Consider the following 15,271-nt stretch of genomic DNA (forward strand, 5'->3'; position numbering starts at 1 on the left):
AGTTGGCAAAGAAAGTTTCTCTTGTAGAAATTTCCCCAAGCACTTTCCCCAATGTCGTACCAAATCGCCCACCAGTCTACGCTATTGCAATGCTTATTCGTCCTCAGAAGCACGAAAACTTCGGCTGCTGGACCAAATATGACATATGATGTGAGACAATTACTGCGCCATTGCCTTTCCTCAAAACTCACTTTCATGTCTGAAAAGCTGACTGCGCTGAAGAACAAGGGGGGAAAGGTCCAAAATAGACTGAAGCCTTTCAGTGCTGGTCACATGCCCGTTTCTGTCGATCTAGACTGCAAAACAGACATCAACGTTGGCGGTCCCTTGACCAGACAAGCTGTAGAGAAGGTGTTGGAACTGGCAGTATTTATCCGCCAGACATTGAGCAGAGGATTTCGGCAGGAGCCTCACCCAAATCCATGGATGGAATGCTGCCGCGCGAAAGGCGCTTGCAGAAGTTAAAAGCCGCAGAGTACACAGTACTCGCGTTCGACAGCTGCTTGTCGGTGGTTGTATATAGGGAAAGACTTGACGAATACTCATACAACAGATTCTCTTGAAATCGAGGCCGGTGGAGCTGATCGCAAAGAAGATCAGAGAGATGCGGCTGCCATTTCGGAGAAGCCGAGTGCTGCAGATGTAGGCACCTTTTCTTGTTTGGTCGAAGAGGTGTTTGCTTCTGACGACGTCTGTGAGATATTTCAGCCTACAGGACTTGGTCTCACTCTTCAGGCAGGCTATCTGACGCAGGTAAATTCACAGTTCCTGCAGCTGTGATACCTATCCGAGGGGCTACAAGTAACAGGTGCAAATGACCAGTCATGCAGAAGAAATACAGAACGCGAATGGGGTGTCATGCAGAGATGGCACAAATATAACTATCTGCGAGAAAGACGATAGGGTGCCAGCTCAAGTAGGGAATGACATTGGGCCCATGAAGAATTCAAGTCAGTCCGTGTAGGGAGTGAACTGAGCTGACAGTACACCAGTTCACCTGCTGAAGAAGAACCGACAAAGCAGAGTCGAAGGCTCCGACCTTCAGTTCATCATGCCACAAGTGTGACGTCTCCGATTTCTCTCTCCGATATGATTCAACTATTTCTAAACTATCGTTTGAAGCGTTGAATCGTACTTGTTTCTATCATGCCTTATCTATGAACGCGCGCGTGATCACGCACCTGTTATTCCTTCACCCCACATCCCTCCCCTCATGGCTATATATTAAGCCGCTTCTGGTTTCAATAAACAAATGCAAGTAGCGCCTGTCTCGTCGTCGCTTCATCTGTGCTGTCCTGCTTGTGCTTGACGCTTCATTTTTTCTACAACCATGCACCAGCTTGCCCCACAATGTGTTATAATGTGGCACGAAATAGCCCGTTTAAACTGCTGTCTGCTTAGCAGCACACTTCTAGCCGAATGGTGTGTGAGTACCGGTCGGATAGCGAGCATAACGACGGGAACATACAATTGATGGGCGATTGCATTCATTCCCAAATGAAGGGGAGATACGTTTTCTGGGTATGACTGTTTTCATACGCCGCGATCATCTCTGCTGGCGCTATGAGCCCCGAGCTCGTACAGGCTTTCTTCCCTTCACGTCCGCACACTCAAAGATCTTCAAACGCCACATTGCTTCAGGAGCTCTAAAGAACACCACTGACAGGGCTTGACAACACCAGATGCAGACGAGTTTCCTTGCACAGATGATGCGTAATTGAAGTTGGCTGACTTTCTAGAATCACTTTTGCCGACTGTTGTGGAAAGGTTTCTACGATGGCGCCGAACCTCTGTAGAAGTAGAACGCAGGCGCAAGCGAAACATCGCCGTTCTCCCACAGTTCACCAGCGCGCGCAGGGTTATGTTTTCAGCACCATACAAGCGAGAGCGGTTATGCAGGAAAGTGAGCTTCTCAGGGCTTCGCCCGTTTGTGTGCCGCAAGCGGCATGAAACGAGTTGTCATGCTTGCCGCACGTATGTCGTTTATGAAGTGTCGTTTTCGTTCGGCGCCTCGCATGTAGGCCAAACAGGGCGGTGCATAAATGGCCGCTTTGTCCCTATAGATGCCGCTGCCCCAACAGCAACCTGGCGCTCCACTGCACAATTGCTGCGAAAGGGGTTTATCATCAGGCATTGCTTCAATGCATGGACATGGGAAATACTTGAGGCATGTGCTATCGCACGTAGGGGGGCATCATGTGTTAGCAAACCTTCAGTCTCGCTGCACCGCCACGAGTTTGCGTATCTTAATACGCCATGAGTTTTAACAAATGTTTTCTGCATGCAAGCCTCTTCGCATGTATTTATGCGCTCACGTGTGCCTCTTCCCTTCTGTCGCCTTTCTTTCCTTTTAGCGCTGTATACCTTCATAATAGGTATTACATATCACACGTTAACCAATCACAAGAATTTTTGAGCTAGCTTCATTAAAACCGAAGGTATCATCGATTACAAATGAGGCTACTCCTTTCCCCTCTACATTCATAAATGCCGAGGCACCAAAAAAAAAAATAGACAAAACAGCTTGGAGGCTGCACCCCGCCGCGGCCCCGCCCATGAAAGCATCATCGTTTGATCCTTGGTTTACCGATTTGACCAGTTATCTCCCCCTCGGTCACTGCTTATCTCCTCATTGTCTTCCGCCGTTGCATTGGCAATAGGGAAACAGCGGGGCACAGGCCCAGGACGATAGAGCTCCTCCTTCCGGTTATTGTCCTGGGCCTCTACCCGAAGCGGACTCGGAAGACACGGCGGATGACTCCGGAACAGACGGATGCGGCAGCGGAAACACGCGCGCAAAGGCGCTAACCTTGTTCGCGCATCAACACGACCAGACGACTTTCGCGGCTACCGGAAGTGCATTCATGACGTCGGGGCAGCGGTTGTCTGTCGCTCATTATGACATCACGATACGAGTGACGTATAGCTCCTTGAGAAAATTTGCAGTGGTTTAGCTCTGGATAAACCTGGAGGATTGAGAAAGCAACGAGGAGAGAGAGAGAGGCGATGGAGAGCGCGCGGCAGCGGCGGCGGCTCCGGCACGCTATGCGCCGCTACTGCGCATGCGCAACTTGCGAGCGCGGCGGCGGCACCTGAGTCAGCCCAGCGGCGGCGGCGGCGCGCCAGCTGTGCGCCGTGAGACGTCACTGCTCCTCGCGCATGCGCAGTATGGCCGTTCGTCAGCTCCGCGAAGTGGCTCGGCTACTCGCGTAGCGTTGCTTTCGCAACAAAATAGTTCCAAAACCGACACTACGCCCACACCAGTCGGCCCGCGATTGATGTGCGTGGTTTTTAACGGTTAATTTAAAAAAACGGGTTTTAAAAATTAATAAATCTCCGGCTGCGTTCCAAGGACTCGTACTTAGTACGAATGCTCGAAAGCATTCGTTCTACAAATTAAACTTATCTACCAGCAACTGTCGAACCCATTTCCTAGTCCCTTTGATCAATTGTCACGTGATTCGCTAGAGAGCCAGTAAAAAAAAGAGTACGTATTCTATATCGTTCTATGCCAAAACACTGCCGGCGAGTGGCGCCTACTAAACTCCGCCAGGAAGAAACGCGTCCAGCACTTGATTTCCTCACTCTCTGACGCGTGTCGGTGCGCTTTCCCTGCCGCGCCAGAGCGGAAGTTTGAAAGGCGCCGCACCGCGTGTTTCGCTCTTTGCCACCACCACCCTCTTTTATTTTTTTTGTCTCTCCTTTCGTTGTCGAGCGCGCTTCGCTTGATCGAGCCCGGCGGCGCGTGACTTCTGCATGCAGCGTGTGCAGCGTACTGCTCGTCACGAACAACCTTTGCTGCTTCCCAGGCAAATGCGCTAAAGACGTGCACGCTTGGCTCAAGTGGCAGACTTCCGCCTCTCCAGCGATCGCGAACTTCAAAGCCATCGACGTGCTGATCGATTTGTCATGATGAAAACAACGATATATGCAGCTGTCATCTATATGCAAGGCAATTCTCGCATAATTAATACACTGCAGCGTACAGCTAATTTCCGCATTTTCACAGCAAACTTTTCGCGTGTCGCACGTGAGGAAACAAGCACGCATGTCGACTGCATTCGCGTTCGAAGTTTCCTCTTGGAAGTTGGGCCCTCCAACGGCCGCAATCCGATCGCGGCGGCGGCTCCTGATTCGTTCTCAGTTTGCTAACACTGTCGATTTTAACCACAAACCGCTGAGTTGTCGCATCATTGTCTATTACACAAGCTTGCACATTCCATATTTCAGCAGGAAGTCGGTTTGACGGCTCCATTCCCTCGTCCCGCGGCAAACTTTACATCACACACACTAGCGTTTGTCGGTTAACCGGTCGAACCGGGTGAGCCTGTCAGTGAGCTGAAAGAGATAAAGATACTTGGCAGAGGCGGTGATAAGACGGCACGTGAACTATTAGAAGCCTTTCACATCAGGAAGAGGGGGCATGACTGTGTGAGTGACACGTCTGTTAATCTTTTGCACGCAGAGTACAGGTATCTAGAGCACGCATTGTGAACTGACGATGTGTTTCTTTACTGCGCATGTCTCCATTTATGTATATAATCTGCTCTCTTACCTGCGAATAAATCAGATGAAGTTAGCGCCTGTCCTGTGTCTTTCCTCTCTTGTGTGCGTGTTGTTGTGTGCTTGAATTCGTTTCAAAATAAGCTATGCACCATCTAGCCCAAACAGAAGTTTTGTTAAAGAATCAACATCTGCGACAGCTACAAATGCTGTCACATTGCCAACACAAAATGTAACTAGGTGGCACTGTGATATTTTAAATATGCAAAAGAAAATACACTACGCCGTGACAGTAAAGAATTTTAAAAGCTCTGGGCAGCTTTTTTTTTTAGTTTTGTGTTACTTGTATATGGATACGTTGCTTTTAGTGCGTTTGCGACAGCGGCCGTGACAGGAGAGCTGCAGGCGCTCCGTTTGTTTTATTCTAGCGCAGAAGGGAGCAAGGCACCGGCCGCGGGTGTGATCGGTTACGTAATTATGCTGTAACGATTCGTTAAAAAAAAGGAGAGTGAGAGACGTTCGGGACAAGCTGACACCACTGAACCGTTTCCGCAGTGCTCTGTAGAACCGGCGCTTGGACAAGGAGACCATTTTTCAGGTCCACTGCCGGTGCTCAACAGAAACAGAAGCGACTCTTTTAGGCCACGAAACCGAAACAGAGGAGAAAAATAGTTCCCTCTCAGAAAAAGAAGGCACTTTTGTTCGGTTAAGACCCGTTCTACTCTATGCTTGGCTTGATGATCAAGGTGGCAGGTGCAACAAAAAGCGGCCGCGAATTAGTGCTGGAGTGTAAAAAAACACGCGGGCGGCTGGCGAAGCAACCTTGGGGCTGAACAGGGCTGAGCTGCTTCAACAGTTGCGGAAACCGGCGATTACTTCGGGTCATGCATGGGGTCTGACGGGGAAAAAGAAAGAAAAGTTCTTCTTCCTCGACCTGTTTCGAGCCGCTCGTTGCGGGCACCTCGACGACGTCTCCGAGAGACCACGTGTTCGCGCCCTCGGTTACCCTGGCCCCCCGTCGTATAAAAGCGAATTTCGAGGAAAACGCAGCGACACTTTGCTCCACACGGGCAGAGAAGCCATGGGCCGTGCCCAGAAGGTGAGTCCACCGTGCACTCTTTGTAGCGTGCGATTTTCGATTGAGGGTACACGTTCGAACGGGTCACAACTTCACTATGCGTCAGTGTTCGTGTTAACCCCTATAATATGACTGCAGAATCGGCGATAATTGTGAAATTTCTTTACGATAATGCAGGGTAACCGTCGCGGATGTAGTCTGAACGTGGATTGCGCTGAGGAGTTTATGCAGTGATGGAGCGAACTAGGCGGATAACAAGAAAGAAAAAGCACCGAGTGAAGTCGATTGTGCAGTAACGGTAGTTTTGTCCGCAAGATGCTGCTTTATCTTTCCTTAGCGTCGGGTGTAAAATGCAAACCTCTGCCGGCTTTTTATGATGCGAACAACGTTATTGGTAGCGTGTTTGTAGAAACAAATTTTATATGCAAAGTGCCTACAGCGCACGGTAAAGAACCCCTGGTGGTCTAAATTAATCCGGAGCCCTCCACTACTAGGGCCCCAGGCCACATATGTACAGCTTCGGGACATTAAACTCCACAGTTTACAGCTAATTGCTTTTTTTTCTCGCTTACTAATCGGTGTTTTACACAAAATCTGCCGGCGGTAATACCCAATGCAGCTGTGCAAAGCAGTGCAGCTGCTGACCCTTGTACGTAGCGTGGTGGGGTCATTTCGGCTTTGCTTAGCGCTTGTGGAGGTCAGCTAGCGATCAACTGTGGTGCGAGCAGCGCTGTAGAGCTTTTATTTGCAGACGGCGGGGTAAAATTGCTAACAAATTCACCAGATCCGTTTCATAAGTACTCGCAAATGTATACAGCGAACCGGGGAAGAAAGGTCGACAAATAGAAGGGCTAGTGTCTGCAACACTGTACATAAAATAAACCGAGTAAGTCATTTAGTTAGGTTGTGACTCACTCAAAAGTAGATTATGATATGCTAGAAACACTTCGGGATCTTAACTGTGCCTTGCTTCTTTCGCAGATACTATGGGTTTCGTCGGTTCTCCTACTGTATTTCTCCGCGCGTGCGCTGAGCAAAGATAACAAGGAAAGCCAGCAAGAGGTTACACAGCAGGTAGCGGCGTCGGAGGCGAAGAGTAAAACCGAAGGCGGCAACGACCTCGTGGCCCTTGAGACGGGGTACGGGGGTCACGGAGGCTACGGAGGACACGGTGGCCATGGAGGCTACGGAGGTCACGGTAGCCACTACGGCGGCCACGGCCACGGTCACTCCAAGCACGGTTATGGCCACGACGGCTGGGGCCATGGGGGCAAGCACCACGGGGGCCACGACAGTGGACACTACGGGGGCCACGGACACCACTCGAACCGCGGCTACGGAGGCTGGGGCGATAGCCACCACGGTGGTCATTCGAACCACGGCTCGTACGGGGGTCACGGCCAGAGGCACGGCCACTGGAAGAACCACGGCCAGCATTGGAAGGACCGCGGCTGGGGCCACGAGCGCAAGTGGGGATGGGACAAGGGCGGCGGTAGCCACGGCGGATACGGGGGGCACGGCGAAAGCCACGGCCACTACGGGCACCACGGCAACAAGGGACACTACGGCGGGCACAAGCACGGCCACCACGGACACGACTCGTACGGCGGACACGGACACTACGGAGGACACAAGAGGGGACACCATGGTGGCTCCCACTACGGACACGGAAACCATGGCTACGGGCACGGGAGCAAAGGGCATGGACACGGACACTACGGCGGACACAAAGGCCACTACGGACACCATGGGGGAGGATATGGTCACGGCTAGGTTCGGTACGTATATGCAGTCTACAATACGCAGTCAAGCAAAAATTGCTCCTTTTCTGGCGTAAAGCGGAGCATTCGAGCCAAGTATGCGGGGAAAGCAGTGTCAAACTGCGCAGAGTATTTGCTGCTGAGCATTTCTTAACGTCACTCAATAGAAATAGCGGCTCGCCCGAAGGTGTGCCTGAATGTATGAAAACTTTATCGCGCAGAATATCGTGCCAGTCGAACTGAAATTAAATCTGAAGTCTGATTTCCTTCGGCAAAAAAATTAATAATCAATGTTAATGCTTTGTTTACATAATTTAAGCCACGGGGACCAACTATTATTGTCCGTATTCATATTTTCTCGTATCATGCCATACCTTTCGATATAATGTGAGAGAAGCCAACAGCCAGAGCCACCAAGGGGATTTTTTTAATTTATTTAATTCGTTGTTGTTCAATTTAGAATAATACTGAATATGTTATCGCTTAAAGCTAATTGATTAGAAAAGCAGAAGAAAAAACAACCACATGCCGCCGGTGGGATCCGAACCCACGACCTCCGATTTACGTGTCCGGTGCTCTACCGCTGAGCTACGGCGACGGCTGTCAAATCTTCTGCTTTCGGGGGTATTTATGTTTACAAATAACCTAACCTTGAGAGTGTTCATCAGCGCCACCCACGTTCTTAAGCGGCGGACGTAGCACGTCCTGAGGTACCGCTGATGTTAAATTAACGGCAATTATAATTTGAATACAGTCCTGTACACTCAGTTTTTGTGACATTTATTGACTTTCTTGGTTCGAAAAGAATATGTACAGAGAGGTGTGATTTGACCGACCCTTAAGAGGCCTGCCCTCACAAGCACTAGGTGGGGTCCCTAGTACGGTACCCCAGTGGCGTCGGCCGCTGCCCGGGCGCGCTCAGCCGGGGCCTTTTGGGCCCTACAGGCCAGAGCAGCCGAGCAGGGTCACCTCCCAGTCCTTCCGGGTAGGGTTGGGGTGAGGGGGATAGCAAGGTTGGAGGGGGAGGTCCACACCATGTGGTAGGCGTCCGTACCGCACAGTGCGGACGGACAGCTGCCCGAGAAAGAAGGGTCGAAGTGTTTGAGAGCTGCCGGGCACAGCAAAGCGGAGCAGAAGCCGCTCTTCTGCCTTTGAGAGACCTTTACACGGACGGGGATAAATGCCGTGGACGGAGGGGAGTGCCCGGTGAGAGAGCGCGCGGGCGGCGGCGTCAGCTGCCTCTTTTCCCTCAAGGCCCATGTGAGAAGGACCCAAACGATATTCTGGTGAGCGCGGTCCACGGTGTTTTGGAGAACGCGGTAGGCTAGGTACGGTACCCAGCCCTGCTCGACGTTCCGATAGGCTCCTCGCGAGACGGAAATAATTGTTTTGGAAGTGGGATGAGATGCAGCCTTTCAATGCAAGTGTCAATGACTCGGAAATCAAGACCGTTCAATGTTTTGGACTGGTGGACGACTGCAGCCGTGAACCATCCCCAATGGTCAGGGCCGGAGGCATACACGTAGAATACGCCGGGTTTCGATCCATAGTGGCGAGCCAGGCATTTCGCCCGCGCCAGGTGCCGGCCATTATGGTCCTCACGAGTCATGTTCGCGGGAAAAGGGCGCACGTGGAGGGTGCATCTCCACTGGGATGGAATGCGTACGCGCTCTTCCATGAGAGTGGTGTGTTGGATATGTAGACGGGCAAGGAGTGAGCAGCATACCCAGCGCCTCTATGTTATCACACCCTCCGGTTGGTGCACCTCCGAGCACCTGCCCAATTTTATGTACCATGTTTAGACGGAGGCACAGGGTGGGCTGTCGGCGTAAAAGCGACAGTGAAACCGAATTCAAAGACGCAATGGGAAAGCCAGGTGCCCTCCAGAAGCACTGGCCACCTCCCTATCCTACCTCACCCTACTAGATGGGTGGCTGCCCACCCACGACCCGACCACGAAAAATTCTGCCGCGTGTGTGAAGCCTCGGCTTAGAGTAAGAACATTCAGTTGAGTAAAAGTACCAGATTAGTCATCGAGGGTAAATACAACTGCTTTCTCAGAATTGCCGCACCAGATTTCTGATCATCCGGTAACTTTTAACGCGATAGCGCAAGGAACCCCGTGTCGCAGAAAAGCCGCCGTCGTTGACCGTAAGCGAAACTTCCTTGAAAAATACCCAGAGGAGCAACATAGGGGGCAGGTGGGCCACCTAGGTCACGTGACTTAGTGACGTCATCACAACATGCCTGCCGTATTGTGAGCAAACTTCCAACCGTGGCAGGTGGCAGTTAAATTAATGATTGGTGGCGAAAAGTTGTTCAGGAAGAGCAACTTGGGTCTCACAAGCCCCACCGGTGGCAGCAGCTTCCGTCGCAGGCAGTGGTGCATCGCTTAACCGCTGCGTCAGGAGTTATATGAAGACTCCCAGCAAAATATAAATGAAAAGTGGAGAGCGACCAATTTCGCATATACCGTCATTAACCCGTTAGCGCTATTGCGTCATGTGGTGCGTGAGTGCTATAGCAGGATACAACTTAAAAAAAAAAACGCGTTTGATAACAGTCTACGGCGTCCTGTATTACTTCGCTGGCCAATCACAACAATGAACAAATTCAGCTTTTTAATGCTTAACTATTATATCAAACAAGCCAGGGGCATCGAAAATTCTTCCACAAATTTCGTCTCATGATTAGCTTTTTATTACTTTCTTCATGCAGGAATTCTGTTCGGCGGTCCAAAATGTGGGCTAAGCTTTACTGCAGTTCTATCCGACTATTGCTTGACGTGGACAGATAGGGCGAGCAGGGAGAGCACCAGGTGTGCAGAAGGGTGATGAGGGCGGGAGAGACAAATTCACTTTCAGATTAGTAGGACGCCTCAGTCCCCTCTCTGCATTGTCACGCCGCTCCCTGCGTAGTCATGTCTTCCACGCTAGCATGGCCAAGAAAATCGACAGATGCCATTGGCTGAAGGGGGTTCTTTGACGAGGAAAAGCCGCTTTTTTCTTGACTTGTATCCGACAACAGTCCTAAGTTTTTGGCCGCGCCGAATTCTAGGTTAGCTTTTCTGCATTGTTGATCCCAAAGCAGTGAAGTTGCTTTGCAGAGCAGTCATGCGGCTAGCCACAGGCAACAATGATCGTTGCTGCGCGGGTTTAGGTGTGTGATGTGTTGCAATATGCTGTCCAACTCATTTTAATTGTTTCCTTTGTGCTTACGTCATGAATCGTGGCGGAGTTAATAAGACCTCGTAGTACATCGCAACGTAATTACTACTTGTTTTTCCTGTTTCAGATTTCTGCACAGATGGATGCTTGGAAGTTCACTACAAAGCTCTTCTTCAATGTTATTTATGACACTCTGGTAGCCAATTTCAATAAAAATAACCTCCATATAAAGGTTTTTTTAAGAGTCTCTATATCAGTGAAACAAATCCGCACGCAGCTACTATAGGTATACATGCTGCACTGAACCAGTAGCTGCAGCTGTTGCCATGTCAGTCAGTTGCAAGCTTAAAAAAAAGAGCAAAATCAAGCAGGAGCTTACGAACATATGTTGCCGGGCTAGTTGCATGGTTTTGCATTTTTGAAAAAGACATGATGCTACAAGTACACGCACAAAAAGACGAGAGCGCCTGTCCTTCGTCTCCTCGCCTTTTGAGAGTGTACTTATAGCGCCATGTCTTCTTCAAAAAGGAGCTCATGAAACCACGGGTTACGGCAATAAATGGTACAAGTCGAGCGTCAACAAAAGTAAAACTTTATCTTTTGTAACCTGGACTAGTGGAGCGTTATGTTTAATGCACAAATGGTAATAGCATGTCTGTGCGTTCAGTAACATGCCTATTGAAACATGCCCATTAGTTTGGCGCTGTCCTCTTTGTTCTTTTTCTTTTCTTCCGCTTCGAGCTTCTTTAGCTCGGTATTCACAACCTTCGAGAGGGTCGGGTCGACTTCTTGAAGCTTCAGCAGATCAGCACGACATTCGTTCGGACTCCAAGAGCCGAAGTAAGCCTTGGCCCGCCGAAAGAGAGCCTTTGCATTACTGGGATCCTTGCTGAGCACTTCGGAAGTGTGCCGTATGGCATCGTAGTATTCGCCGCGGTTAAGCAGGCACTGCGAGTAGTTTAGGAGAAGCGGCACTTTCATTTTTAACAGTTCGTTCCAATCCTCGTCTCCCGGTTTCTCGCGAAGCATCAAATTTTCGAGGTGGTCCAGAGCTTCCCTGTACTTGTTCATGGCTGTGTCCAGGTCGCCCGCTTGAAAAGCTTGATTACCTTGCTCCTTCAAGTTGGGTACGGCCCCAAGCCTCTCCTCTGCCGTCATCGCCCAGACGTCCTTTTCATACTCTCCCGGCTCTTCTACCTTAAGTAGTTCAAAAGTGCACGACAAGTCCACTAGTTTTTCCATTAGTTTATCCAGGTCTTCGTGACCGGTAGTGTATTTTTCTTCCATCATACCGCAACAACGTCGCCGGTGTGGCTTCCCGACGCCCGCAAACGCGCGGTAACTTTGCGACACCAGAGTGTAGTTATCAAGTAGACACTTGTTTATCGTAAACTCGGCCACTTCTTTAACCTTCATAGACTTGATGCATTGTTCCCAAATGGGCAGCTTGAATTCCTTACCGATGAGCAGTTCCATAGGGCGATCAAGCTTGCGACTGTCGTCGATAACACCGTCTGGATCATCTTCATCTGTGCTCAGGCGCTTCACGCAGAAATGAAATGTACATTTCGCACCCTTCTCGAAACGAGGGATATCACCAACGCCGGGGTACACCACCTTCTTTTGCACGAACTTCGATATGGTAGAGCTCATGTCCGCACACGGGACTTGCATAGCACTTACTATCGCGCTACATACGGCTTACAGTACAACAGCTGAAGCGAACATAAGGCATACGGTAGCTTATGCCACTATTTCCAACATAGACTGACCTGATTTAATCAAGGCTCAAGTCGGTCACATGCATAAAAATACTGGTAAGCGGAACGCTGCCGTGCACAGCGGTAGACATTGCTGCTCAGAATAATTCCAATGCAATAACGACGGCAGACGTGAGACTAAAAGTACTGTTATTCCGACGTCAGAAGTGAAGTTGCCGAAATTAAACTTTTAATGTTCTTTTAGTTCTTACATCGTTAAAGAAAAGTTAAAAAAATTATGTGAGGTAATTTTGGTCAACGCTTATAATGCAAGCAGTTATTAGATTTATGCCGATCTAAACCAATGTTTTTAGATTGCAAAGAGCGACGCATGGGAGCGAAGCGAAGCCAAGTCAAGCCCCAAGCGAAGTGGGCCATGTGAGCTGTGTCGAGCGGGGTAATACTAGAGTCCTTTCCGCTTGCTGTCTTCGGTTCGATTGCGTTGCCGATACACTACACGAGCTCCAGGGCCCGCTTGCACGAAGCGAATAGTCTAATTCTCAGTGTTGTCTTATTCCCAGAGTAAGCCCTCCGTGGGTTTTGAAGAGAGGTAAGGCGCACAACTGGCTCACTGCACACCTCAATCGCGCTCAGAGGTGGCGGTGGTTTATACCTACAAATTGAGGCAGTTAGGCGCCTTTCGGCGCTTCTATCTCCTCTGTTGGTTTTGAGAAAAGGAAAGACGCATAACTGGCTCCCGGCGTCAGTGCACACCTTAATCACGCTTTGAGATACGTGACGGCGGTGTCCACCTAACGCGTTACACGCGGCGCCCTTGTACCCCGTAAACTGCGTCTACGAAATGGCTTGTGCAAAGCTGTCACAGCTTTCGCTGTAAAAGTAACAACGCGCAGAATACAACCAACCCCTAATATAGCCTTCATTGATTACGAGAATGCATTTGACTCATCGGAAACTTCAGCAGTCATGCAGGCATTGCGGAATCAGGGTGAAGAAGAGAGATGTGAAAATACTGGAAGATATCTGTAATGACAGCAAAGCTGCCATTGTCCTGCATAAAGTCAACAATAAAATTCCGATAAAGAAGGGTGTCAGGCAGGGAGAATCTCGCCGCCTGTTCACAGGAGGTGTTCTAAGGCCTGGATTGGGAACAGTTGGTGATAAGAATTAATGGAAAATACCTGAATCTGCGATTTGCTGATGACATTGCCTTGCTAAATCATTCAGGAGATGAACTGCAAAGCACCATCAATGAGTTAGACAAAGCAGAACGGTGGGTATAAAAATTAACACACAGAAAACTAAAGTAATGAACAGTCTTGCAAGGGAACAGCCATTCACAATTGGTAGCTAGGTGCTAGAAGTGGTACAGGAATACGTCTACTTAGGACAGGTAGTGACAGCTGATCCGGATCGTGAGAGGGAAATAACTAGAAAAATACGATCGGGTTGGAGCGCATATGTCAGGTTCTCTCAGACCATGAATAGCAGTTTACCAATATCCCTCAAGAGAAAAGTATACAACAGCTGTATCTTACCGGTACTCACCTGTGGGGCAGAAATGTGGAGGCTAACAAAAAGGGTTTATGGTAGAGAGAGGGTGTGGTAGATGGTCCTTGGCGATCACAAAATGAACAAGGGAGGGGAAAACCTCAGGTTGCTTGAGCCAACGTTTCGACAAGGGGACTTGTCTTCGTCTGGGCGAAAAGGGTTTAGTTTAACTTGACAACGCAGTGAACTATGGAAAGAAAAATGATAAATGTAACGTTAAGAGGCCGAAAGCGGCCAAAGTAACAAACGCGGGTTAATGATATCCTAGTCGAAATCAAGAGGAAGAAAGGGCTTGGGCAGGGCATGTAATGCGAAGGCAAGGATAACTGCTGGTCCTTAAGGGTAACGGAAAGAATTCCAAGAGAAGGCAAGCGTAGCAGGGGGCGGCAGAAAGTTAGGTGGGCAGATGAGATGAAGAAGTTTGCGGGGATATGGTGGCTGCAGCTTGCAAAGGACAGAGTTAATTGGAGAGACATGGGAAAAGCCTTTGCCCTGCAGTGGGCGTAGTCAGGCTGATGATGACATCGGCGTACCCTTGGTTCTCGTGTGTGGCACGGGCGCACTAAAGGTATTAAAGGGCTACAGGCACCTAATTTTAGTTGCATGTTTTTTTTTTAATTATGCCTTAGACTTAAAAATACATGAATAACCTCATGGTATTATTTATTTATTTTATTTATTTATTTGAATTACTGCTGACCATGCATGGTCCTAGCAGGAGGGGCACATTCAAAGATTTTGCAATACAAGAATTGACAATTAGCCTAAAACCACTAAAATGCTTCAAGTTTAATCAGTTGAACAATGGCTGTGAAGTGCAGTTGACCTTGAGGTCACGTGATGCACAAAAAAACCTGCAATATAAATTCTAATAGTTTTAATTCACTACAACCCTTAATCCAACCTGCCTCAACAGCTTGAATGACAGCAAATGAGATATCAGCAGTTATGTTGTTTCGTGCCTCACGTGGCCTAAAGGTCAACTACTTATCACAGCCATTGTTTGGATGATGAAATTGAAACAGCGTCAAGAAGAGATTCAACTAAAAATTGTTCAGCAGTCGTAGGTGAATATGACGCAGTGATCCATGGGTATTAATGTCTAATGAATCATTTCAAAGAATAAAACACGCAAGCAAAAATTTGGTGTCTATAGTCTTCAACAAAACGAATTCCGAGGCTCAAGATTTGCTTGCTTCTATACGGGCATATCATTGAAGAGGTCTTATAAAAGCAGACACCCAACAGAACATGGGATGCACTGCAGTCGTTCGTTTTTTTGCTAGTAGCTTTCGCGACACAGTTTGAAGTCTTGGAAATGTACCCCTTTTTTCTTTTACGAACTTTCGTCTTACATTATCTTTGCAAGTTCTCAAGAAAGGCAAGATGCAATTGAATTTCAATACCACTGGTGCGATATGCAGCAGAAATTGTAAATGCGTACACTGCGTGCGCACGATTGACGATTATCAGCAGTGGCGCTGTGTAGTA

At 48.9% G+C, this 15,271-nt stretch overlaps 2 protein-coding genes across 2 annotated transcripts; one reads left to right on the forward strand and one right to left on the reverse strand.

Annotated features, from left to right (window-relative positions):
- Positions 1–5,584: 5,584 nt before the first annotated feature.
- LOC149371741 (uncharacterized) lies at positions 5,585–7,435 on the forward strand. The gene is made up of 2 exons (XM_089581009.1): positions 5,585–5,602; positions 6,563–7,435. Exons 1-2 carry the CDS (start codon positions 5,585–5,587, stop codon positions 7,352–7,354), a joined length of 810 nt encoding a protein of 269 aa, XP_089437135.1. The 3' UTR covers positions 7,355–7,435.
- A 3,649-nt stretch (positions 7,436–11,084) lies between these two features.
- LOC149371742 (AH receptor-interacting protein-like) lies at positions 11,085–12,392 on the reverse strand. Its single transcript, XM_089585230.1, has one exon. The coding sequence runs from the start codon at positions 12,180–12,182 to the stop codon at positions 11,184–11,186; it is 999 nt and encodes a 332-aa protein (XP_089441356.1). The 5' UTR covers positions 12,183–12,392; the 3' UTR covers positions 11,085–11,183.
- Positions 12,393–15,271: the final 2,879 nt, after the last annotated feature.

The sequence above is a fragment of the Amblyomma mixtum genome, chromosome 1 (genome assembly GCF_055824585.1).
Source record: "Amblyomma mixtum isolate Tamu chromosome 1, ASM5582458v1, whole genome shotgun sequence".
Taxonomy (NCBI): domain Eukaryota; kingdom Metazoa; phylum Arthropoda; class Arachnida; order Ixodida; family Ixodidae; genus Amblyomma; species Amblyomma mixtum.

Coding starts and splice junctions, on each gene's coding strand:
- LOC149371742 (XM_089585230.1), bottom strand. CDS start 12,182: ATGCAAGTCCCGTGTGCGGACATGAGCTCTACCATATCGAAGTTCGTG.